At 36.0% G+C, this 26702-nt stretch overlaps 1 protein-coding gene across 3 annotated transcripts in view; it reads left to right on the forward strand.

The window, feature by feature from the left end:
- Window positions 1-26443, forward strand: part of LOC134851528 (la-related protein 1B-like) — a 424232-nt gene extending 397789 nt beyond the window's left edge. For all 3 annotated transcript variants that reach the window (XM_063867655.1, XM_063867657.1, XM_063867656.1), the window contains 9 exons: window positions 5639-5862; window positions 6177-6525; window positions 10375-10534; window positions 10945-11261; window positions 15557-15848; window positions 16211-16355; window positions 20978-21218; window positions 21558-21636; window positions 25693-26443. In XM_063867655.1, coding sequence (XP_063723725.1) covers window positions 5639-5862; window positions 6177-6525; window positions 10375-10534; window positions 10945-11261; window positions 15557-15848; window positions 16211-16355; window positions 20978-21218; window positions 21558-21636; window positions 25693-25874 — 1989 coding nt within the window. In that variant the 3' untranslated portion in view covers window positions 25875-26443. The remainder of the gene's footprint in view (window positions 1-5638; window positions 5863-6176; window positions 6526-10374; window positions 10535-10944; window positions 11262-15556; window positions 15849-16210; window positions 16356-20977; window positions 21219-21557; window positions 21637-25692) is intronic.
- The last annotated feature ends 259 nt before the right edge of the window (window positions 26444-26702 follow it).

The raw sequence follows: 26702 nt of genomic DNA on the forward strand, positions 1-26702 counted from the left end.
ACCAGCAGACTTTTTCCAGTATCAGTTGCGCTTTTTTGTTTTAACTTTTGATTCGATTTAATTGCTATTCGAATTTCCTAGCTGACCCAGATTTCTTCTATATGATTTAGTTTTATGCTAAAGTGTCAATCGTAACAGATTCTTAAAATTCAAGGAGCTGTAAATTTTTTTAAATGAAGCTCAAATTTTTTAGCCTAGGCAATAATCTCATATAGGTCTTCGTTCCTGGTAATCTTTTTGTTTTGCTTCGGGAAAAAGTCGTAAAGTTTGAGTTTCGCGGTTTTTCTTTTGGTGCCTTAAGCTATAAGGAAGGGAAACTGCACTATCGGACAGCAAAAGTGTAAAAGCGACAAAAATCTGATCGACTTTAGTTTTGAAAGTAGATTTTTATTTCAAAGTTCCCAGTGTAAGAAAATTTTGACTTAATGATCCAGTTTTCTCAAATTTAGTTAGTTTCATCCAAAAAGTTCCAATCATAAATTGTTTCAATAAACCAGAGAGCTTGAAGAGCATCTATTTTTTTCTGGAAAACTCAAAAGTTGAGATTGTTTCAAAAAACAAGTAAGTATTTTTTCTGTTTACTTGCGTTCATTGATTCTTTTCCAACTCTCTGCTGGCTATGCCTTTTTCATAAATTGACACACAACATTTTTTTCTAATTCCTTGCGTTCATTGATTCTTTTTCAAATGTCTATTGGCTATGTTTTTTGTTTGACAAGTATACTCTTAGGAAGAAGAAACGTTTTAGAAATTCGATGACGTAACTATTTTCGAAAGTGATAACTTCTTCTGCCGAGATCAAAATGCAACATGGTCATATTGCATTTGATTTGTCAGCTAAATAGAAAATTGCAAGGATCAGCATTTCAAAAAGGTCGCCAGTACAAAAATTGTGTTCGAGAAATTTGAGATCAGCAGTGATTACACAGGTAACTCTTGGTCTTAAGCCTCAACACTCTTTTTCCAATATCAGTTGCGTTTTTTATTGTCTGTGGCAATCCAAATAACACGAGCTGTATCTAAATAAATAAAATGGATACAATACTAATTGTATTTCACATACAGTCTGGTCTCGTGGCTGTATTGTTAAAGTATGTGACTCTGAATCCTCAGTTATCTGGTTCGAATATCGTGCTTCGGGATTCATTTGCGTTTCCAAGGCTTAGTTAATTTAAAGAATAGTTCTGTGAACTGAAGGTGGTTTTTTGTTCATGCTCAGATTTTGTTCATGCTCAATTGGATGATTTTTAAATTCGATTCGAATTAATTGCTAAAAAGCAGACAAAAGTACAAGTGTTGCGAAAAATATGATTGACGTTAGTTTCGAAAATGTTTTATTTCGTAGCTGACCCATAAATCTCAAAAGATTCTTGAAGCTCAAGGAGCTGTAAAAAATCTAATATATTTTCGAAGATTGATTTTTTTAAGAAGTTTCCCCTTTAAGATTCATGAACGTAGTGAATAATCTCAAATAGGCCTTCGTTCTAGGTGTTTTTTTTTCTGGAAAAAATAGGAACGTTTGAGTTTCGCAGTTTGACTTAAGATTTCCAAAGCTATAAGAAAAGGAAACTTCGCTATCGTACAGCAAAATTGAAATGATCACAAAAAATGTGACCAACTTCGAGTTTTGATAGTAGATTTTAATTTTCAGATTTGCCAGCATGAAAAAAAACTACTAAGTTATCCAGTTGCCTCAAATTGGTTCATTTTCATCAAAAAAGTGTCAATCATAAATTGTTCTACAAACTCGAAGAGCTTTAAGGCCATGTTTTCGAAAACTGATGTTTTGTTAAAAAAAAAAACAAGTGTGTTTTGCTGCATTCCTTGCCTTTATTGATTCTTTCGAACTGTCTGTTGGTTGTTTGGTCTATGGATGACACTTTGACTGTCTCTTCGCTATGTTTTATGGCTTCAAACATCGCAGTTTCTTCGTTTTGATTTGAATTTTTTTATGATGATGGTGTTGGCTATTCCTAAAAGCTTTTGAAGTTTTCCTGTGCATCTGTGTTTAAGAACGTCAAGATTAAGGTTGATGTCGAACTTTTCCCTATTTTCATTATAGTTGTGAACTCTTCTGAATTATGAACTGCTGTTTGATGTTGTTGTTTTAAACCACGAGGGGGCGCTTCCGGCATGCTCAAACCAAGGCCCATTAAGGTGACAACTTTGATTGGTTGAAACTGCAAGTCTATTGGGGTTTAAAGTATTGTTCTGGGAATAGTTACAAAGAAGGAGGTATGGGGAAGGTTAATTTGGGCGAACGTTTGTCATTTAGGTTAAGGTAAATATTGAGGAAGGGATAGGTTTCTCCTAGTAGGACGAGGAAGGGATTCTTCGGCGGGGAAGCTTCCAGGTGGTCCGAGAGGCCAAAATTTTGGGAGTTGTGCATTCGATATGGCCTGCCTGACTCGATATTTGTATATGTGGATTTGAAGTTATTGAAAATTGTTAAAGATAATAGAACTTCTTTCAGATAAGATAGTATCTATTTCGCGGGCGTATAAGTCAAGCAGCCAAGGGCGAACATTCCGGGGAAGGGGTTTGGGATGATAGTGATGAAAATAGTAGCAGATTTTTTTGAACAAAAGATTTCAAGCCAAACTGCGGTGCAAGTAGATGATAATCGTGGTCCACATTGAAAAGTTTACATTCTGAGTGTAAATGTTTTGTTGCGATAATCTTTGAACACCCTGTTATCACGCTGAGAATAGAATTTTTAACAGTTTGCAGTTTGTTCAGAGTTGTTATACTGGCAGAGTGGGACCAGGCAGTGCTGGCATTATCTAAAAGTGATCTCTCCAAAGCTTTAAAAGTAACCAGTAAATTTTCGTGGTCTGGCCCCAGCAAGTCCTAGATAGAACCTTCAGGATCAATATCCTGCGCGCGGCTTTTCTGAGTGTTGTCTGGCTATGTTCCGTGAAAATTAGATTGGGTGTAAGTCGTCCTTGTAGGACTGTAGTTTTACATCGGGGGTGATAGTGGAGTGTCATGGACTTATAAATTATGTCAAAATTGTAGGGGATAAAATTGAGCCTTATGTGACGCCTCCACGAAAAATCCATGGTTTTGACAAGGCGTCCTTGAGCATAGTTTTTGATTGACGCGCACTCAGGTAGTTTGACAACCACTTAATTAGGCTTTTCGGTACGCTCTTGCTATGAAAGAGATCCAGGTGAGCAATGTTTGATTGTGTGGAAAGCTTTTGATAAATCAAGTCTGGCCAGGTCCGTCCTATTTGGGGGCCTTTGTTAGTTAGAACCGTCGCTGAAAAAAAAAACAATTCAAGATTGGAAAGTGCCGTGGTGATTGAATTCATCGGGTGAACGGCCTGTTGATGATCAGTTTTGGGTAAGAACTTGGGAAGGATCGGAGGGATCAAAGATTCAAAAATTGCTGCAATTTAATGACCGGATAGTTTTCAGAACTTACTTGACGACGTGTGGTTAGTAAAAGTCTAGAAGAATTGTTGTTTTTTTAGTTTATCAAAGAGTTTAGTTAAGAAGCCATGCCAAAGCACTTAAACCTTAAATAAAGTGTCGGATGGGTTAAAAAGTCGTTTTTCATGTTTTTTTTGGACAAGTTTTTTTGTTTCCTTGTTAAGGGCTGAAGCAAAACAACAATGCCGGCCAGCGGGAAAGTTGTGACGTGTTGCAGCAAGTATATTTTTGCGAAAAGCCTGTTCTGCGATCTCAACATCATGCTGCAATAGTTTTTTTTGGTTTAACTGGCTCATTTTCTATGTTTAAACAGCGCAGTTTGCCTTATGAAAATTAATAAAATTTTTGCACTGAGCGAACGGTTTGTCTTCTGCAATTGGGGGGTGAATGAAAATCGATTGTGCGAGCTTAGCTTCAAATTTGTTTGCCATGAATTGCTTCATAAAATAGACGGCGAGGCCAGGGAAAGATATTGGAACGATGCTGGCGTGTACTATCAGAAGAGAGCCTAATTTAATGATCGTCCTTTAGTGAGGTCAACGTAGATTCAATTATTTCGGCTTTGAGTCTGGCCCCTCGTTGCTTCTCGGGATATTGGAGTATCAGAGAGGTGGTGTGATTTGTTAACACGGAGGAATATACTTCTCCTCAGAGCTGTAATTGAGGTTCTAAAATCTCTGGGTCAGCTAAAGCGGGGAGAGATGAAGAAATTTGTGATACGGATATTATTGTTGCTTGCATTTTCTTGTACTCATTGCGCCTCCAAAATTCCGTTTTCACTACTTCTAGTGCTTTGTATAGAAGGGAAATTGTGACTAGCAATAACGAGTCGACTTCCTTCTCCAGTATGGTCTTTTCTAAAAGTTGTGAAGTTTGGGCCCAGAAAGGGAGTGCTATTTTTTGTTAAATTGTTACTTGAAAAACAGTGATGTAGATATGGTGCTATCACATTATTGCTTCAATTTTCGGTGCTTCTCCAGAGGTAACATTGCAATTTAGTTGCAGAATAATTAGGGACTTGGTAGAGAGGGGTTTCATTGTAGTAGGGCAGAAATTCGGAGTTTGTTTGTTTACAGGGGGGGGGGGGGGGTTTGGGTTGATCACTGGGTTAGTTTTTGGAGGGGGATTTGTTACGGGCAGACGAGTAAGATCAGTGTAATAAGTCACAGGAGCGCTCAGTATATAATATTCAATTTTTGAGAGACAATTAAAATCTCTATTGTTCTCTTTGTGCTTTTTAAGACCGCTGCCTTTAAAATGGATCCAACCATATGCGTGGCACAAGACGCTGGCTTGGGCCCGTAATTTGTTTTTTTTTGTCTAGGGGAGCAGGGAAAGGGACCACGGTTAAGGTTTATTGCGGCATGAAAGAGTAGGATTCAAAATATATAAACGGAGCTACCCGACCGACTTAGGAAGCACCGAAACTAAAACGCGGAAAGAGCATGCTTTCCGCGCACCCCTGTATGGAGCGGGTAAGGTAGTGCCATTTGCGGCTGTAAGAAAAGCGCGTCGGGTCCAATTTTTGAAGACGGCTCTGAGCCCAAGTGCTGCTTGATATCATCCTGTGACTTTTACTGTTTTGGTCTGCATTTTAAGCTAAAGCAGTAGAAATAGGCTATAAATAATCTTCTCAGTACTACTCTTCTTTTTAGACAATTTTTGGGCAGGGTTGTTTCAAAACAGGGCGAAGACCATGTTTTGAGTCAGAAGTATAAAGGAATTACTGAATAAATATGCGTTGCTACGATCGAGCTTCTGATCTTATGGGTTATCGCTCCCAAGGCAGTTGGTAAAAGACCTGACCAATTCCACCGTTTTTTGTGGAAATTCAAATGACGAGAGTGCAGAAGACGGTTGTGGAAATGAGTGTTTCTAATTTGTTATATATACAATTTGTTGTAAAACTATTGTTTTTTAGCAATTGACAAAGTGAAACGAGATATTGCATTGAGCAGAGAAATGAAAATAAAGCGCAAAATGGGTTTTTAAAAAGTACATTGATTTTTTAAGTAACATCGGGTTTGCTGACACGGCTCAGAAATAAATGATAAAAACTACGTAGACTCAATCAACTTTTCTGGACATGATTTTCAAAGACACGCAATAATGCAGTGTATACTTAGGAATCCTAATTTACAGAGCAGTTTTTCAAGCAATTTTAAAATAAAGTTTTCCAATTCTGAAAAGTATTGCTTCAGGACGGTAGCAATGCAGTATATATTGGACAGACTAACCACCCGAGTAAGCACGGGAAGAAGAAGCACAGGAGCTCCAAGGGAGCAACTACTGCCTCGGGGGGAGGGGGAGACGCTGTTGCGGGGGCAGTGGGACCCGTAGGTGCTGACGGTATCGAAGAGTTGGAGTTCCAGTTTGACGAGGAAATTGCGGCGCCTGCCAAAATCAACACTTTCTCTGCTAACATGTACGGTCTTTTACTCTTTATCACTATGATAATTATTGCTCTGAATTTTGTAAAAGATTCACAAAGGTTATCCTTTATTGAAGGATTTGAGTGATGTTTGCTAGTTCGAAATTATTCAAAAATTATACGATAAAATACGTCTGATGTTAGCATAATTTGGAAAGTTTACCTACGATTTTTTTTTCCAGCGAATGGTAGTATAGTTGTTTCGCTTTGCTGGGCACATTAATATGACTGTTTCATGTTTATCTTGCACAATTCGCCTCGTTTTTTCATTTAATAAGCAATCGAACAGTTTTTGTCTTGCATTTTAGCTCGAAGGCCGAAACTAGGTCGGAGAGCGGGTGCTCTCAGAGCGACGACTTCGTCGACTCAGACGTGAACAAACTGCTGATCGTGACTCAAGACAAGGGCGTGGTTTCCGGTGGAACTTCCGCAGGTGGAGGAGGGGGCGGCGGAAACTCCCAGTTCGTTTCTACTTCCCAGCAGCCTTCTTATGTGCGTAAACACATGGGCTATGATAGGATCAGTGGGGCAATCGGGGGAGGGGTTCCATCTCGGGCGAAGGTTATGAGCGCCTGGGCGGAAGTGATCAATGAGGGGCTGTATTACTACGAACAGGAGCTGAGACATGATGACGATGATTACTCCATACACCATTATGTAAGTGGAAACTAACCTGTATAGCAATGCTGGTTCAATATTGGAAAACTGAACAGGATTTATTATCATGTCTAGATCGTAATAAGTTATTAATGAAGCATGTGAATAGTCGTGTGGTAATTTCTGGACCATAACTTAATTACCAGTACATTAACACCGTTGATGCATGTTTAATTCATCAGATGAACCGAATAAATTTTTTCGTTTCAAAACCAGTACAATAGTAAAACAACTCCAATTAAGAAATTTTCAAACTCAGTATATTTCGCATATTTTTTTTAATTCATAATTTATACACAAATGGGTTTTTTACTTTCCAATTTATTACATGCAAAGTTAGTGTGGTTGTCTTTAGTTAATTCCATTCCAAGTTATTACATCCAAAATTTAGGTTTTTATTGAATTTTGAAGCTCCCTTTTGCGGCTTTCTCGTTTGTTCTTTGGTTTCTATAAGTCCCGTTGAGTATATTTATTGTCAAAAACTCATTAGTTTTTTTTTCTCTTTTTGACCCTTTAAAAGTTTCTTCTTAGCGTGTTTCACTCGTTTTTGCGAAGTCAGATGGGCAATGTGTCTTAAATTCAAAAAATAGACTTTTTCTAGCAAAAAAAAATTGTGTAATAACATCACTGAATCCCCCCGCCCAATGGATTCATTTGACAATTCAAAATTCGAGTTGAAATGGAAAGTGCGAAAGCCAGTGATACAAACAATTAAATGCCCTTCGTGTGCAATTAGCAGCTGCTCGATTAGGAAACAAAAGCATATGGCAAATTTATCTCTAGGCTTATTGCTTAATTCGCAGCAAAATTTGTTTGATGATAAATCGTCGGTTAAATTTCTGCAAGATATGGGATTCTTATTTATCCTAGGATGTAATAAATTTGCCATATACTTTTGTTTCCTATTGGAGCAGCTGCTAATTGCACGCGAGTGTTATTTAATTGTTTGTTTGACTCGCTTTCGCACTTTGAATTTCAACACGAAATTTGAATTGTCAAATATAGCCATTTAGGGGGGTATAACAGAAAAGGAGTGCGGTCTGTATTTAGACAACCGCGTGTTCATACTCGTCAGTAAGCAGATAAATCCCTTATTAACCAATCAGAATCGAGATGAGAAAATAAATTTACGCAATAATTAATTATTAATTATTCATTTCTTCCTTGTCTCGATTCTGATTGGTTTACAGTATTTGTCTACTTACTGACAAGTCTGACTACGCGGTTGTCTAAATACTGCTATCTAACCAATAGAAAAGGCCCTCTTTTTAGCAGATTAACAGTTCTTTTAAAAATCCGTTCTATTCGAAATTTGTTTTTTTTTTCGTTGGCTGTAAATTTTGCATTCGCTTGTGTAATTTGGCATGTTTATCTCAAAATGAACTTAATTCAAAGCAATTCGAAACAACTATATTTTTCGTAAAACTTGGTCTAGTGGTAAAGCGCGAGCCTTGGAGTGCTGGGTATCGAGCCCGACCGGACGTTATTTTTTCGATGCATAGAATTTGATTTTTTTTTCGGATAAAACCAAGTGTCCGACTATTGCTTGTGTGCTATTTTTCTGGATCGAGTATCGGCTCAAGAATTGTCGACTTCGTCACGGCTTCGTAAGTTTTGTTTCGATGCTTTTTCATCTACAGTTGTCTTATTCGGCATATTTTGCTTACATCGAATTTTATTCAAGACCAAGATATGAACGTTTTGGTAGATATGGTTTTTCTCGGCGTTTTTCAAAATTTATTTCGACTTAGCGGCTTTCGTCTCAGTATAAGTCAGCTGGTTTGAATTGTTTTGCTTGTGTTGAATCTTGATAGGTGAAAAGCTCCGCTTCGTCTCTGGGTTCAAAAACTGCAAATCTTAATTGATTATTGAAATTCAAAAAGCTTCGATATACTTTGTGTTGAGTATTAATGAACAATTTTTTTAAAATGTATTTCAAGATCTCTAATTTGCCAGGCCTGTATGTGATGATAATTCACTGGTTTGAATTTTCAAAGCAGCTCGGCCTAAATAACTTGGCTGCGGGTGGCGGTGGCTATCATGCGATAGCACCCGGTTGTTCGTCCTTCGCTGACCTCTCAGCTCTGTACTATAACTCAATCTGCCATCCACCAACAATGTACCATCATTCTAACCGCAATAGTATCACTACAACTGCTGCTGCTAATTTGGCAGCCTTGTCGTCTTCAGCATATTTCAATAACTCTGAGCTTTCTGGAGGTGGAACCTCTTACATGTCAGCCCAACCGACCTTGACCCCAAATTCTCCAGTCGCAATGGGCCACTTCGCCTATGAAGACTACGAGGAAATATACCCAGCGGTACACAATTGTAACTGCATGTATGATTAATGTTAAACGAGATTTAAAGATCTCTAATGTATCCTTTGGTTCACGACAATTTAAACAAGAATGTGAGATGACAAATTGTGGCTAAATTTTCAAAAATTGTATTTAATTTTGTTCAAGACATGTAGTGTGTAAATGGCTTATTTTTACTTAAATCGGGTGTCACACATTTTAAAAGAATAGCATTGAGAGGACATATTTTTTCAATTTTGCATGTGTTGGTGATTTTTTCAGGGAATTGTTTTGAAAATTTTTTCTGGGTCTGCGGATGCTCTTTTACAAAAACACGTTTTTGTTTTGGACAAGTTAAATTCGGTCAGTAGACTCTTTTTTTCAAGTTTTTGATTTTTTCAGTATGAGTTTTTTGGATTAGATATGAGTAAACCGAAGTTTTCAACTATTTTATGGAATTTCATTAAAAGTTGTTGTACTGCAGACAGTTTTATACTCCTAAGTAATTTTTTGACCGTTTTTATCTGCATCCCAAAGGTATCAATGGTCGACCTGAGTTCGTTTTAAAATATAAACAAGATCTTTTTTCGTGAAAGTATACGGTATACGGGGCTTGCAAAGTGCCATTTGCAATAAATAATACTCGATATGGGTAGCAGTTATCAATTAGCTCGTAGCTAGCCAATTGAGCCAATTCCTAAATTGTTTCAGATTGTCTTCAGTAAGATTATTAGTCTATAAAATCTGTATCACGTGCGAATGTTTTTAAAAAACGTTAAAAAATCTTTCAGGCTTTCAAACTTACACGAGTGAGGCTTCGTGCTAAGTCTCAATAATTCGTATGTTCACTCTCGTAATTTTTTGCTCAATTTTAAATCTTTGATAAGACTGCATTTGCTAAAGGGCAGTACAATTCGAAAATCGGAAAAGAATTGCCGTTAAATTCGTTATTCTCAATTTGTTGTTTTTTTTCAAAAGCTTCTAAGCTTCTTGTTTTTGTTAAAAGTTATGTAATTTTGAAGTGGCATGAGCGAAGAGAAAAGCTTGTTTCGGTCCTCCCTTTTTCTCGGTTTGATTTTTTCTAAGTTCAGTTCAAATTTGGCTGCAAAAAGAAGGCAAATTTTGCTTTTCGCTACCGAAAAGGCAAATGGCGGGAAGAAGCGTGAATAATTTTAAGTATAGAAAAAATACCTATTCGTCCAGTTTTCTCAAATTGGGTTATTGCCAATAATAAAATGTTCTTGTAATTCGAAGAACTTAAACGTGATTAATTTTTTCTTCGAAAGTTGAAAAATATTTTTAAAAGGTGTTTAGGTTTCGTTGAGGTCATTAACACTTTTCTAACTTTCTGTTGGCTTTGTTTTTTATCATTAAAAGGCCCGTGTGTATCTATCTATGACAGTCAGTGCATATGCTAGATGTGGCAATCCAATGGTATATTGATGGATCATAAACATCATAAGAAGTGTATTCTATGTTTGAAGTATTTTGGAGGTTTTCTTATAAAATCTTGTTTTGCTTGATATAATCGGATTTTTGATTAAATCAGGGCGGCGGACACCCTCACCACAAATTGGACTTCATCTCATATCAGCAGTACCAGAACCTGTACCCGAGACCAAAGTTCCCAGAACACAAACTGCCACCCCCGCCCCCGGGAGCAGTAGCTGCCAACACCAGCACTACTTCCGAGGAACAGTCTTCTACAGGTAGGCTCACATGTTAGTAGGAAGAAATTTCTAAGACAGAAATCTTAGTGCTGTAGCCTTGCATTGTAAGTGTCATGTTATGAAACAAGAACAGCTATGTAGTTAAAGACCTAATGGTCATCGAGGCGTTTTTGGTCTCGTAAGGTTCCATGACTCAGTGATTAGCGAGGGTATTTTTTAGCCATATTGCGAAAGAAACATTAAAATCTCAATGATGTAATTATTGAATACTTAAATAAGATTAAGGATGATATTTTTCAATGCTCGGTTGCGTGCGGTTGAAGTATTGCGTTTGGTTGAGATTAGCCTCTAAATCAAGCAATATAACTCCTTCAATTCCATTGGATTAAATGGTCCTAATAAGAAGTCTTAAATCTACATAGTAGGTCAACCATTCTGTAAATTTTTAGCTGAGAAAAACAACTCCAAGTCCAATACCTCCAAAACAAGTGGCAATAATAACAACAGCAAACAGAACCCCAGAAATCACTACTATCCTAATCCTGCAGCTAGCTTCAACCACCCGTCTTCAGCCATGCACGGAGGAGGAGGCCACTTAGCGAGGAGTTGGGACTCACCTGCCGGGGGCTTCTATGACCCGAATGGCATGCACCACTACATGGGCTTCTATGATCCCCACTTGAAGCAGCGCAAGAGGATGCGACAACAGTCCACTAGGTTCTACCCGGTCATTAAAGACTACTCCTACCAAAAGTTCGACGAGAAGGTAAATTGTGTTGATTTTTTGGAAAATAAGGATTTGTTGGTAGTTATTTGAGAATCAATCCTGTAACTACAACCCCCCCCCCCCAATACGGGGGGGGGGGGGGCTTTTACAAAATCTGCGTATTCTTGACCATTGATTTTCTTCTTTATCGGGCGGGATGGTTTAGCTGTACTAGGTACCATATGTGGAACAGTCAAGGAGATCTGTCTTTTGGGATGAGCGGATAAAGCTAACGAGGTCAGGTTGTAAAAAATTAGGCTTGTTTTTGTTTCATCAATTGAAAGTTGGGGGGAATTTTGTCTTCGGGTGTGTTTTGTTTTTCTAGTTTTTTGCACGCTAAATCATCGGCCAAAAGTAATCATTAGACTAGGTCAAGTGATATATATTGAAGCCTTTTAAATAGTAATTTAAACGACAATAAAAAATTTAAAAAATTTTTTTTACTCAAGTGTCGAGAAAAAATGGTTTTAACTTTTGATTTTTACTTTTTGTTTAATTTGGAGCAATTGAAATCAGAAAAAATTGTTTCATAGATGAAAAGCGGTTTTTTAAGCTTTGAAAGTTTTCGAAGCTACATTTATCGCTTCTTTGTCAATGAAAACTTTTCAAATTTTTTTAAAAGCTAACTTTGATTTTTTCGATTTGTTTTGTTATTCATTTTTTGAAGACAAGTGTTGTTGCTTAATTTACTGAAGCTCTAAATTTTTTTATCTTTCTTCTCACCACACCCTGCACAAAAAAGGTACAAATTTAAAATATTGCTGTTTTTTAAAAATAGTCGGAACTTTTTATGCTACTTGCACAGCAACAGACTATCTTTGCTTGATTCTGGAATGTTTGTTTTAATTATGTTCTGTAAATTTAGGTGTACTACACAGTAAGCGGAAATTTTCAGTTTTTTCTTGACATCAAGTTAAACTTTAATTATGTTCTGTAAATTTAGGTGTACTACACAGTAAGCGGAAAATTTTCGTTTTCGTTCACATCAAGTTAAACGTTAAATTTCACCGAGGAGCTGATCTTCAATGAGCGGGAGGGAAATTCAATGTATCTAGATTAAAATTAGAAGAGCAATGAAACGGATATTATAAAAGGGTAGGTGGATCGAAAGGAAGTGATTTATCAATGAACGAAGAGGAGACACTCATTTAATCGTTTTTTTAAAAAAGAAAAGTCATTTTGATCACGTTCAAATTTGATTTTTGGGTTGAGATTTGATTTCTTTTTCAGTTCAATTGATTTTCTTTGTTGAAAGAAGGCAAAATTCACTATCGAGCAGCATATAGGTCACGAAAAGCGTGAACGACTTTTAGTTTCAAATGGATTTTAATTTTCGATTTCTCACCGGAATAAAAAGTTACTTTTTGATGCATTTTTTTTTTCAAATCGGGTTAATGGACATCAGAAAAATAAAAAATTATAAATTGATCAAAATATTTTTTCTTTGAAGTTTGAAAGTTCTTTCAAAAACAAGTTTATTTTTTTTCTGTTTGCTTGAGTTCATTAGTACTTTTCCAACTGCTTGTTCGCTAAATGTTTTCTCTAAATGCTCCGAAAATCGATGTTACGGTTTTTTAAGATTCGATTAACGTTCTTCAGACTCTTATATAGGTCGTGATGAATTTCTGAGGTCGTTTTTTTTTCTTCAGGAAAAGTGTTTAAGTTTGTTCATGCTCAAATTTGATTTTTCGCTTTAAAGCCATTTGTTTTTACTTTGCAATTCGAAAGTTGAAGTTTTTTCTGTTTCCTTGCGTTCAATGATTCTTTTCCGTTGTCTGTTGGCTATGTTTGCTTATTTTTTGTTTTTGTTCACGATACGTGTTTTTTTTGCTGTGCTTGAAGCGCAGTTTTGTTCTTTTGCTTAAGAATAGATAAACGTAGTTCAGATTCTAATAGAGGTCGTGTTTATTTTGCGCTTTTTGAGGAAAAGTTTTATAATTTGTTCAGGCTCAAATTTAGTGTTTCGCGTTGTACTTTCTACTTGTAAGTTCAGTTCTTTTCCTCTGGTAAACAGAAGTCAAATTCCTTTATCCAACGGCAAAAATTAGAATGCCACTAAAAGCGTGATCGACTTGTTTCGAAAATGGATTTTAAATATCACGTTTTCCAGTGGAATTAAATATTTGCCTAGTGATCTATTTTTCTCAACTTGATAGTTTTAATGAAACTTTCGAAAGCAAGTGTCTCGTAAACGGGAACTAGTCTTTTTCACGTAAACAACTTTTCTTACAAATTTTCAACTTGCTTTTTTATCGCTTTATTATCTTAACAATTTCAGGTTCCTTAGCATTAGGCCTAGATATAACGCTTTCGCTTTTGTACTCTAAGGTCCTGAGTTCGAATCCCGTTGGTTTTTCAGTATGTATGCAATTGGAAAAAAAGTTTTGGTCAATAATTGTGATTTGTCGGTCTTTCGTTTATCAGCTCCAGTTTTTTCGGCTTAGTTGCCACATCCACATCACTGGTGTTCTTTTGCTGCAAGCAAGTATCAAGGTAGTTGCAAGCGTCGTTCGTTGTAATTTTAGAGCTAGAGTTTTTGTCTGATAAAAACAGGTTTTATGAAAATGTTGGGATTGGTTTATATTATTAGACGCATTAGAAATTTTTTTCACTTTTTGCAAAAACTTAGTGTTTCTCAAAAACAATTCGACCGATTTTCAAAAAATGGCTACCAATGGAAAGACCGCCTCTTCTCCTGTGTGCTTGCATACTCCCTTAGTCTTTTTTTTAGCTTACCCCTCTGTCCTCTGTCTGCAGCCTTCGAAAAAGCCAATTGGCGGAGCATTTGATCCATATTGTTGATTTTTTTCGTTTTCTCAAAAACTACCCAATCAAATATAAGATAATGTTTTCGATGAATAGAACGGAGTTTATAAAGCTCCCCTGGATAAGCGACTACGCCCAAATTTTCTTTCAAAAAGTTATGGCACTTGGAGAATTCAAAATTTTTAACCGTTTTTTAAATTTTTGACTTTTCTCGAGAAATACCCTCCAAAATGCGAGTTTTTGAGTTAATCGAAACTTCAGGTTGCGTTAATCTTTTCTGCATAATCGGCTACGCCCAAGTTGTACACAAAAAGCTAAGGTTATTGGAAATTTCAATTTTTAAGAGCAATGAATGTAGTGAAGACTCATAGATCTTGGTGATTTTGTTTTGTTTTCAGGGAAAAGTCTTAAAATGCTCTGATAACTACAGATGTGCATTCATACATATTAACGCATTTATGAATGCACTTAGGTATATTTGCTCTTTTTGAGTTGAATTGAAATTTATCTGCTAAACGTGACGGAAATAGCACTTTCCAAATACGACCGTGGAAATGGCGCGAAAAATCGTGAACGATTTCTAGTTTCGAAAGTGGAATTTAGTTTTCAGATTTTCCAGCGAAATAAAAACTTTACCTGTTGATCCAATTTTCTGAGGTTGTCTTAATGTTATCAGCAAAGTGTCAATCATAAATTGTTCTAGAAATTCAAAGAGCTTAAAGGTAGATTTTTTGCAACAAAGTCAGTATTTTTGTTGTTTACTTGCGTTCTTTATTTTTTTCCAACTGTCAGTTGGCTTTGTTTTTATTTTTTGACCGTTTTTAGACTTTTTTCTAACTATCCTGCAAAACCTGATATCATAGGTTTAATCGAAACAAAAGGTTGTTGAAAGCCTATTTTTATAATTGGGTACACCCATTTTTTTGGAAAAGTTTTATGGCCTTCAAAAAAGGCAAAGTTGTGAAACTTACAGTTTTTTAGAAGTTTTTTTGAATTTTCTTAAAAATGTATCCTCAATCGAAAGAACCCGTTGCGAGAGTTTTTCTTGCGGAAGCGGCGGTTCCTTAATTTTTGTAAGAGAAATGCTATGTTATATATCTTACGGAAGTTGAAATGTTCAAAAATTTTTTTTTTTTTCGATTTTCTTGTTGTTTTACATTTCTCGAATCTTCAGTGGCTATGTTCTGGTTTTATGATCAAATTGGGTTAATTATCAAAAAATTATCAAGCATACAAGATCTGCCTTTTTTCATGAACATTTTTCCACTCATTTTTGGTCGACAAAATGGTGTAGAAATGAATGAAACGGGAGGTTTCAAGGAAGGTGTTAGACGCTCTTGATTAACGTAACCGAAGTAAAATTTAAGCAATGTATGTTTTTTTTGTGTGCGTCTCTGGGTGATAAATTGTCCCCCTCCGTGATCAGCTCCAACGTTGACTACTTTTTCTCTGGGTTAAATGTCAGTTTACTTTTTGTTCTGGAATGTTTTTCGTTCAGCTATCCTAATTTGTCCTTACTTGTAATGTAGACTCCGCGAAAGAAGAAGACGAGACATAGCAACAATCCTCCAATGGAACACCATGTAGGATGGATCCTGGACAACCAGGAACATATTCCGAGGAACCGAAACAACTCGTGTGGATCCAGTGTGGCGGATGGACCTCCTGCCAGTGCATCTCTGGGAAATAGCTATACCGGGTCCTCACCGGCTGCAGCTGCGGCATTCAACATGGGTCCTGCACATCCCTCGCAGGAACTGCTGAAGGAAAATGGATTTGTGCAGCAGGTCTACTACAAGTACAGAAGAAGGTGTCTCAAAGGTATATTCGCAAATGAAATTCGCTTTTTCAAAAGGGCCTAGAAACAAATTCGATTCTGTTATTTAGTATCTAATGCTCAGCATTCGAAATCAACGTCAATCACTAGGCCGAGAGATCGATGCCGGACGACGCCAGATGTTTTTGTTTGCCACAAAAGCATCTTAAAGTTGACTGCAGAGGATTTTTTGAGATTGTCGTTTTTTCCGTATTTTGGACGAGTATTTCACTTCTATGTAATGCTTGCGGAATGGAATATGGGCTTGAAAGTATATTCAACCTAATGATTTTAGGGATATTCAGCTATGAAGAGGGATTTCTACTACCCTCTTCAGCATATTTTTATCAGTAATCTCTGCATTTAGAGAGAAAGACCTTGGGCAATGGTCAGTCACAAGAGATGAACACTCTGTACAGGTTCTGGTCTTTCTTCCTGCGTGAACACTTCAACAGGAACATGTATACTGAGTTCAAAACACTTGCACGCGAAGACTCCAAAGACGGATACAGGTTAGTTATTAAGGTTTTTTTTTGAAATTTCGAATAAAGTTACAGAAGTCAATCATTCTTTTTGGTTTTGTTGAGCTCATTCGCACTTTTCCAACTGATCTGGTGGCTGTTTTTGCCGACCATTGGAACGATTGTGATTTAAATTGGTTTTCTCAAAAGAAAGCCTGTAAGTGCTCGTTAAAGCACTGTCAGTCGTTATTCGTGTTCCACGAAGGTTTTCAAGAAGCTCTTTCAGTGTCGAGAAAAACTGGTATCATTTTTTTATATTAAGACTCAAGTTTCAGAGAAAAAAGGTTCTTCATTTCAGCGTTAGGCAATCTTAAACTTGAAAATATTATCGACTGTTTTAAAGGCATAGTGTAATTTGTCGGTTTATCATCTCACTTTGAAAACACGGGTAAAAAATAAGGCGAAATACAGTAAACCAAATAAAAGTGGAAAAACGCAAATTGGAGTTAAATAATTGCATATTTTTAATTGTTTTTATTAGTTCGACCGAAGATGAGTAGGATCTCTTTAATTATATTCCCCTCGGGTACCTAGTAACGAATATTTCCTCTATAAAGAAACAAACCAACGGTTAAGCATATGAAAATTTTATACCTAGTAGCGAATGTACCCCTTTTGCAAAAGGGGGATATAGTTAAAGAGATCCGATGAGATTAACAGATTTAATCCATTTTGTTTATTCCGACCAAAAAAAAATTCTTTATGATTGATTGAAACTTCCTGATGAATTTAGGTTCATTTTTTGGCTGAAAATTTAACATACGTTTTTGTTACTTTTGTCTCTAGCAATTGATCGAGGAAAAAAACCTTCTTTTTTAATTTAAATTACTCTCTCACTTAGTTTACCTTTAAGTTCATTTAACAGAAGTGAATATAGTGAAGACTCGTATATAGTTCTTGATGATGTTTGTTGTTCTTTTAAAATGCTCTAATAACTACAGATGTGCATTCATACATATCAATGCTTTTATAAATGCACTTAGGTATATATGCACTTTTCCAATTGAATTCAAATTCATCTGTTAAAAGTTAGGTAAATTGCATTATCCAAATACGAAACGTGGAAATGGCGCAAAAAAAACCTAAACGACTTCTAGTTTCGAAAAGGGAATTTGATTTTTAGATTTCACAGCGGAACTTGTTAATCCAGTTTTTTCAAAATAAGTTAATTTTATCAAAACAGTGTCAAACATAAAATCATCTTGAAATTTAAAAGTTAAGACCAATTATTTTTTACATTGAAATTCGGAAATAAGTGTGTTTCCTTGCATTTGTTAGTCTTTTCCAACTGTCTGCTGGCAATATTTAGATGAAACCATTCTGCTGCTTTTTGTTCACCAAAATTTGTTATTGCACTAGCGAGCCTATTGTATTGGTATGACTCTACTTTTTTTGCAAGTTAACAGTATATAAAAATGCTTATTTGGTCGCATTTCTATTTGTATCTCGATCAGTAACATTGAAATTGTCAATACACAAACAAAGCGTAGTGTATTATTACGAAGAATTTTTTTAATCCAAAGTTGCAAATAAAAGTGCTCATTTTTAGCATTTTTGGTGTATTTCAGTTTAATCATTTTTAAGCTTATTTAAGCATAAAAAATTTAATGGCATATGTTGCTGCTTTATTTCCGATTAGTATTAGGCTGCCTTTTGAAGATATGTTTTCAAAAGGTATGGGATTTGTTGTTTTTCGTTTTTTTTTTGCGACGCTTTGGAAAACTTTCGCATTTTTGCAGAAATTTCAATTTTTCTCTAACTACTGAACAGATTTTCAAAAACTAATATAATACCAATGGAAAAACCGGCCGCTCTTCTATGTGTCTGCATATTTCGCTATTCTCTTCTCATTTTACCTCACGTCCCACTGCCTTCGAAAGTTTCAGTAAGAGGATTTTTGGCCTATTTGTTCTGAATTTTTTCATTTTCTCAAATATCAAATGCAATCTGAGATGATGGTTTCAATCAAAAGAAAAAATTATGGGAGGTTCTCGTTTTCAAGCGGCTGTTCCCTAAATTCGGTAGAAAAAAGTTATGGTCTCGAACAAACCCATTTTCTTACATTTTGGTTAAATCTTAAAATCTTGAAAAACTACCTTGCCAAATCAGAGATTAAGGATCTTGCTCAATTGGCTATGCCCTTCGTTTTCAAAAAAATATGGCTTTGGAAAATGTCCAATTTTTGAAATTTTGCCCGTCTTTGGAAAGTTTTTTTTTCAAAAACTAACTTGCTGATTCTGAGGTTGATAGTTCATTAGAATTAACATGGTGCTTATATTTTCCCTGCATGATCTGTTTTACCTTATATGTTTGTAAAAAAGCTGATATGGCGTTTTTTAAAGAAATTCAAGAACTTTTTCCGCATAAAATTTGCAATTTGATAGAAACTAGCTACTTTATTGGTGGCTAGTGTTAGTTAATTACTAGTCGTGCAGCAGATGTGAGAACGTGATACTCCTAGTCTCAACAAGTTTTTTGGGAGGTGTATTTCTAATATTTTCCTTATTCCAATTTGTTTTGCCTGTTTAGAGCTCTTTGTAGCATTTTTAACCTCTCGTGGGTTTGCGAAGCTCAGCTTCGCTTCTCTGTAACATGTGTTCTCTGCTTTACTTGTGGCTATTGTTTGCCGATCGTTAAGCGTCCGTGGCTTAGAGGGAATGAATTGAGACTCAAAATCTCGAGTTTGTAGATTCGAATCCGATATATAGCAAAAGTTTCACTAATTTGAGGCTAATTTCTACTTCTTCTTATTTCCAGTGCTGCTTTTTGGCGTTTTGTCGCTATTGTTTGCGAAGCGCAGCTTCGCCATATTGATTCTTTTTTGTGCTATGTTTACTTTGATCAGATCATTCTGTGCTACGAGCTCATTGCTCAGTGACCGGCCACCCTTCTTCGCTAGTAACAACTAAGTCGGAAACTGATGAATTTTTTTGGTTTTCAATTATCCAGTAAATACTCTTCAAGTATTTAATTTTAAATTGAATAATAATTGAGAAAATATTCTATTAATGGCCAGTTCGCCTCGCTGATTCACATTCATCTCGATTTTAATCTGCAATCTTGATTGTTCTGATTGTTGAACTGATACACGGCAAGCAAGCCAGCGTGTTGAAATTTGCATCCAAGAAAACAAACTTTTCTGTACTACCAGCTTCACTTTTGGAAAACCAAATGCAATTTTGCAGTTCTGTCTTAAAAGAAAATTGAGATGTAAAATACATTATTCCACTAATGGGTTCGTCAAAACCTCTCCACCTGTTTAAGAGTCGATTAATGTAGTTCAGACTCTTAAACACTGATATAAATCGTGATGATTTTTTTTTGTATTTTTTTCCAGGAAAAGTTTTAAATTTGCTCAGGCTCAAATTAACTGTTTCGCGGTTTGACTTTAAGATTGTAAAAAAGTAATGAACGTAGTGAAGACTCTTATGTAGGTCTTGATGATTTTTTTTCAGGAAAAAGTCTTAATATGCTCTATTAACCACAGATGTGCATTCATACATATTAACGCATTTATGTATGCACTTAGGTATATATGCACTTTTTGAGTTCAATTGGAATTCATTTGCTGAAAGTTACGTAAATAGCACTCTTCAAATACAAACGTGGAAATGGCGCGAAAAAAAACGTGAACGATTTCTAATTTAGAAAGTGGAATTTAATTTCAGGATTTCCTGCGGAATATAATTTTTACCTATTGATCCAGTTTGCTCTAATGGGGTTTGTTATCAAAAAAGCACAGATCATAAATTGTTCTAGAAATTCAAAGAGCTTAAACGGCATCTAATTTTTTCCTTGAATTTCGAAAGTTGAGATTTTTCCATTAAAGTAAGTGTTTTTTCTGCTTTCCTGCGTTCATTTCTCTTTTCCTCCTGTAAGTTGGCTATATTTTAAGTTGAGTTCATTTCTTTATTAAAAGGAAGGCAAACTCGACTATCCAACAGCGAAAGTTTAAAGGCCACGAAAAACATGATCGACTTCTTGTATCGAAAGTGGAAGTTAGTTTCGCTGTCTAAGAAAAAAGCTTACGTATTGATCCAGTTTTTTCATATTGGGTTATTTTTATCAAAAAGTGTCACAAATTGTTCTAAAAATTCAAAGAGCTGCAAGGGCATCTAATTTTTTCTTTGAATTTCGAAAGTTGAGATTTTTTCAAAAAAAAACAAGTCAGCTTTTTTTCTGTTCATTTGCTATGTTGGCTATAATTTTTAATGACCATTAGTTTTAAGGACTATTAATTTTCATAAGCCCCTGGTTGTAATCGTAGGACGAGACAGCAGTTATACTTTTCGAAATTGAAAGCAAAAGCTCTTATATTGGTGCTTTTCCTTGTAGATTTTATGATTATTAGAAGCGGAAATCAGAACGGTTTTGGTTGAATGAAAGTTGTAAGCTTATTGTATGGTTGAGAGCCTTCTGAATAATTTTTATATTCAGGAAATTAATCTTGAAATGAGCTGCTGGCGGTGGTTAAACTTAATCAATGAAACCTGAATTTTGAGTACCATTTTTTGACACATCCGTTGTTTGTTTTTTTTTGGTTCCCTTGAATTCATTGACTAACTTCCATCAGTTGTTTTTAGAGATGTTTGAAATTTTTATGCGTTGTTTAGATATGGACTGGAGTGTCTGTTCCGCTTCTACAGCTACGGCATAGAGAAGAAGTTCCGCCAGGAGTTGTTCGATGACTTCCAGACGTTCACGATAGATGACTACAAAGTGGGCCAGCTGTATGGACTGGAGAAGTTCTGGGCATTCCTGAAGTACTCGAGGAAACAGAGCAATCTGGCAATAGATCCTCAGTTGCAACAGGCTCTGGCTAGATACAAGAGTCTGGAAGATTTCCGAGTGGATGTGAGTGTGGCAGAATTTTTTCTTAGTTATGAAAAAAAAAGTATTTTTTTAATGAAAAATCGAAAGAAACCATTAACTGTTTGAAAATAAAAGCATTGGAATAGAATGCTCATTGTTGAGGTTGTTGATTTTTTTCTACACGGTTAGGCTAAGCCAAACGCCTTCATATCTGCAGATAGACTTTTCGGATCAATTTTTGAATTTAATTTGTTAACTAACGCCAAATAATACGGTGAAAACTAACCGAATTGTATTTCAAAATTATAATTAGATAAAGCTGAAAGTATTAGTCAAAGTTGGGTGATTTTTGAGCTCTTCATAGTTGAATTGATGTTTCAGCCAACAAGTTACCCACAGTCGGCACAGATCAAGGGAACTCTGCCGGCCATTGCCAGAGTCAGGACTCAATCTTCTTGCGGTGAGTTAGGTTATCGAAAACACACTTCTTTTGCTTGCTCCCAAATATTACACTGAGCGAGGCAAGCATGGCAATATTTGAATTTAACGGTGGCCTTGTATAACTTATACATTTCATAAACGATACTATTGCGAATTTCAAAGAAGGTAACAGCATATTCGTGCTCGCGTATTTTCCTCCAGACAAAGTTCTAATTTTAAACTAGCAATTTTTGACAAAATTTTTTATTTTTGTACACCGTCAGAAATATATTGGTTGTTTCTGCTCAAAACTGTTAAATTATTTACCTGCGTCATTTTTTCCGTTTAGTTAAGAAGGTTTAAAATAAACCAATTTAGGGTAAATTTTTTTTCGTGCGAATTTTCAGATTTTTATTAATGGCACGACATCGTTGACGCATTATTGCGGCTCAGAAATCATTCAAAGTTAATTGATTCAATTGAGACGATTAATTTATCACTCTGTACTGTACTTACCACGGTACTCAAAATCTTTATTAAAAATATTCCATCTTTTTTGCCGAAAGCGACTTCAACAACGATCGACAACAACTGCCCTAAATGGCATCTTATTCTATATAAAAGCTGATTTGTATAAGGATAAATCATGTCAAAGAACACTGATGGTCGCCCTAGTCTTGACTGCAGTCTTTGATACTGTTCATCACATCACCATCATCTTATCAACGATATTTCCAGCAAAACTCTCGCGAAGGTAAGCAAGAATCCATCTTTTGGTGCTATTAGAATTTTTTGATGTTTTTGTTGGTGGGTTGAGGATTTTGGACATAAAGAGGTTAATTAGTGCGACCACCTTGTTTCAACTTCCTGTGATTTAATTTGGTATCTCTGAAATCTTTATAAGTGTGTCTTCGCGAAGGTAAGCAAGAATCCATCTTTTGGTGCTATTAAAGACACACTTATAAAGAATTCAGAGATACTAATTTAAATCACAGGAAGTTGAAACAAGGTGGTCGCACTAATTAACCTCTTTATGTCCAAAATCCTCAACCCACCATAAATAACGTCAAAATATCTACGAATATAACAGAAAGATGATATTACTCCCACAACGCCTGATCACGACACCTGATTTGAGAGAAATTATGAGTTCAGATCTAGACAGCCTCAACAACTGGCTTTAAATCGGAAATCTTTCTCTATCCAAAGACAAATCAACAACGTCTATTTTTTCAACATGGCCTAATGAGTTTTCCCTTGAACCAGATGCAATGGTCGATGGCGCCAAACTACCTGCTAGTCGAAACCCAAATATTCTCAATGTAATGTTTAAAGCAAGGGGAAAGAGTGTCTAGAACTATGCAGCTCCCATTTGTACCCCCACACTTAGTTATACCAACTGCCAGCGACTTCAAGTGAAACGGAACAATGCGCTAAGAACAAAAACATAGTGCTTACAAATGAGTGACATCACACATCTACGTGACGAAAAGAAAATCCTTCCTGTCAGAACACATTGAAATGCTCTCAAAGCAGTTCCTTCTTGGCTGCTGTCAAATTCATAGAGCTGACCATTCCACTATTAACCACAAAGGCTTCAATCGGAACCTCAGACCCACCCTCGGACATAGTTCAATCCCGGCATTGAACACCTGCTTACCGAAAACTAAGAGAGCATCTCTAAGCTTGATTATGTCCATGGAGTTAAATTACTTACTCATCAAAAGGACAGAAGTTTCCTAATGAAAATTTAAGCTACTGGGCAGAAGACCACCAGGTATATCACCAAACGAAAGTAAACTTGACCGGAAAACGAGATGTACTCTCACAACTTCGATCCGGATACTCAACTTTTTAAATAGTTACCATCTTAGACTGAACAATGTACCCGACGTCTGTTCAAGTTATTACATAGGACCACACATCACCGACTATTTAATTGCCAGTGCACGATACCTTCCTTACCATCGAGAGCTTTTAAGAGAATCACGAAGCTGCCAATCATCTGCAACTCATCACGTAACCTGACTTACCGGGAGTTTTTCTCGCTACCTAACAACTGTCAGCCTAACAATCGGGCATACAGTTTTACTCAGTTCTCTTACCGAAAAACCTGAACACACGCAAACCTCCCTCTTAAGCGTGCTATACAGAGAGGAGGTGTCGAAACTAGCAAAGGCGCTATCACTGGAACAGTTGGTTCCGCTTCTACATCGGTTTTGCCACTAGAGACCCTGGGTGAGCTGCTGTGGGGTACATTTGACGAGACCACCCAGTCAACCAAGCCAATATAAACAAAATTCCTTTGCTCTCTGTCTCTCAAACATAATCGATCTCTCCAGTTTAATCAGAAGTTCAACGCAGAGATCGATGTAGCAACAACAACCAAAAGTTTTTTCGAACATTCAGGGCTTCGCCACGATACAGGCAGTTTGTTGAGTTTCGTTCCTATCCAGTTTTAGTTTAAAATTAGTTATGCATAAATTAGAGCTAGCTTAATTACCCTAAAGTGTACGTTATTGTTCCGAGTTTTAAAGAAAGTGACGGAATATTTCTGAAAACAAAATCATTCCAATTTCGATGATTTTGTTTTCATGAAATGTCTTAAAATTTGTTCAGGCTCAAATCTACTTTTTCGATGTTTGACTTTTGATTTTTTTTTTAGGTTCGTTGATTTCCTTTCTTAAAAAGAAGGTAAACTTCACTATCGATCAGTGGAAGCGTAAAGGTCACGAAAAATATGATCGACTTCTAGTTTCGAAATTAAAAATTTATTATCGAATTTCTTAGCGAAGTAAAAATTTTATCTATTGATCCAGTTCTCTTAAATTGAATTTATTTAATCAAAAAGTGTCAATCATAAATTGTTCTGGAAGTCCAAAAAATTTAAAGGCCATCAATTTCTTTGAAATTCAAAAGTTTATTTTTTTTTCAAAAATTGAGTCCTTATGTTTTTTCTGTATGCTAGCGTCCATTGACTCTTCCAATTGTCTGTTATTTATGGTTTTGAGATTTACAAACTGTTGCGGAGTAAGTAAGAATACCACAGTTTTACTAATAAATAAACCCTTCACATCAACATATTAAATTTGAAGGTAATTAGCAACTTTAAAGAAGGTTGAGGCAAATTTCGGTGAGTTTTAATTCGTGCATAAGAATATATTCTTTTTTTGTTCCGACTTTCGAAGAAAGTGACAGAATAGTTGTGCTCCGAGTGGTTTCTCTCCAGCGTTTTTTATCCAGCTTTATTGTGGAGTTTGTCTTCTTTTTAATAATGGAAATATTGTTGTTGTGCTTGCGGTTCGACTGTTTCACTAGCCTTCTGTTCTCGGGGATTTGTACCATCATAATTTCAGTGATGTCCTGAGTTCAAATTTAAAGGTATATTTTTACATGTGATCATTTTTCAACGTTATGCGGATTGCTAATTTGGGACGATTAACGCTGCTCATAAATCGTTTCAAACTCAATTGAGGCTAGATATTTGGTGTTATTAGTACGTTACTAGTCGCTAAGAATATCACTCTGTATTTGGCGTAGCGTGTAGTTGAAAACATTTCAAAAAATATTTCTTTTTTTGAAAAGTTTATCAGTTTGTTGATGTTTTCAAAAGCTGTCTCAAGGACATTGAAAGACAGTATAACATTCAGGGTTTCGGCCTAATACGAACAGGTTTGTTTTGGCATTTAAATTTAAAAGAACGAGGAGATTTGTGGGTGAGTTTTTTTCTGAAAAAGTCTTGAAAAATTTTCCACGCTCAAATTTGATTTTTCGCGGTTCGATTTTTGATTTGTTTCTAATTTTAATGCATTTCTTTTAATAAAATGACGGCAAACTTCACTCTTGAACTGCAAAAGTGTAAAGTTCACGAAAAACATGATCGGCTTCTAGTTTCGAAAGTGGATTTCAGTTTTCAGATTTTGCAACGGAATAAATAAATTACTTATTGAAACCAGTTTTTCTAAATGGAATGATAGTTGTAGTTAAAATATGTTGTCCATAATTAATTCTTGAAGTCAAAGAGCTTCAAATGATGTTAATCCTAAGGAGGTATGTAAAGGGGGTATGTAAATATTTTTGTTCAACTTATTTTCAGAGACCAACCCCAAACAAGGAATGGCAGGCTCTTCCTCAGACGAGGGAAAGTTTACTGCAGAATTGGGAGATAGCCAGGAAAGCGAGGAGCGAGAAGGCGATTACGAGCAAGCGGGGAAAGAGAACAAGGAAAATGAAGGGGCAGCCAAGTCAGTTGAAGCTTCAGTTGAATCAGCTGCCTAGTTGATCAAACTAAACAGTTGTCCGCTTTTTGTGTCTAAGAGATGTTTTGGTGACAAGAGATGTGTTGCAATTGGTTTGGTTAATGAAACAAAAAAAAGCTTTTGTAAGGAGCTTTAAGTTAGACTCCGTGAAACTAAAACTGTAAAAACTTTAGTTGATTTTAGCTTCAAAATACAAATAGAAAATGACGCTTCCTGTACCGTACTGGGCTCGTACTTTATTTTGCGTATTGGCAGAACTTTTATGTTTATGCAGAAGTAATTCTTGTTAGGTAAAGTAAACTGAATTAAGTAAACTCTATCCATACCTGTGTATTATTAATCATCTCCACATGATCGATCACGCTCATCATTGATTGATGCGTAAATTTAAGATGTAAACTTTATGTTCATATTGCGACCAGTTTTCTCTTCCTCACTTAGAAGATAACAAAAAAAGAAGATTTGAATTGGACAGTTTGCGCTAGTGAGGAAGATCAAATATTCTGTATCTTAGTTTTTTTGACCATTGCTACATTTATCTTAATGTTGTATCATTGGGTGCGTTAATTAACTTTTTTTGCATCGTTATTTTTTAGCTCAATTGCTTTGAAGCAACCGAGAGCCCAATAATGGACACATTTTCGGTTAGTTGTCTGTTATTAGACAATGTGTATGATTGCCACTTAAGGCTAAAAGAACGAGGCTTCGGAGTGTTTTAGATGTCGAGATGACAGATTTTTTTTTGAAAAGTTGGATCAACCGTACAATCCCCCCCCCCCCCCCCCCAATCGATTTAGGAGAAAACGTGGATTTTTCTCAAGCTAACTTTGAGTTGAGCCTAGATTCG

This window comes from Symsagittifera roscoffensis, chromosome 7 (assembly GCF_963678635.1).
Source record: "Symsagittifera roscoffensis chromosome 7, txSymRosc1.1, whole genome shotgun sequence".
Classification (NCBI taxonomy): Eukaryota; Metazoa; Xenacoelomorpha; order Acoela; family Convolutidae; genus Symsagittifera; species Symsagittifera roscoffensis.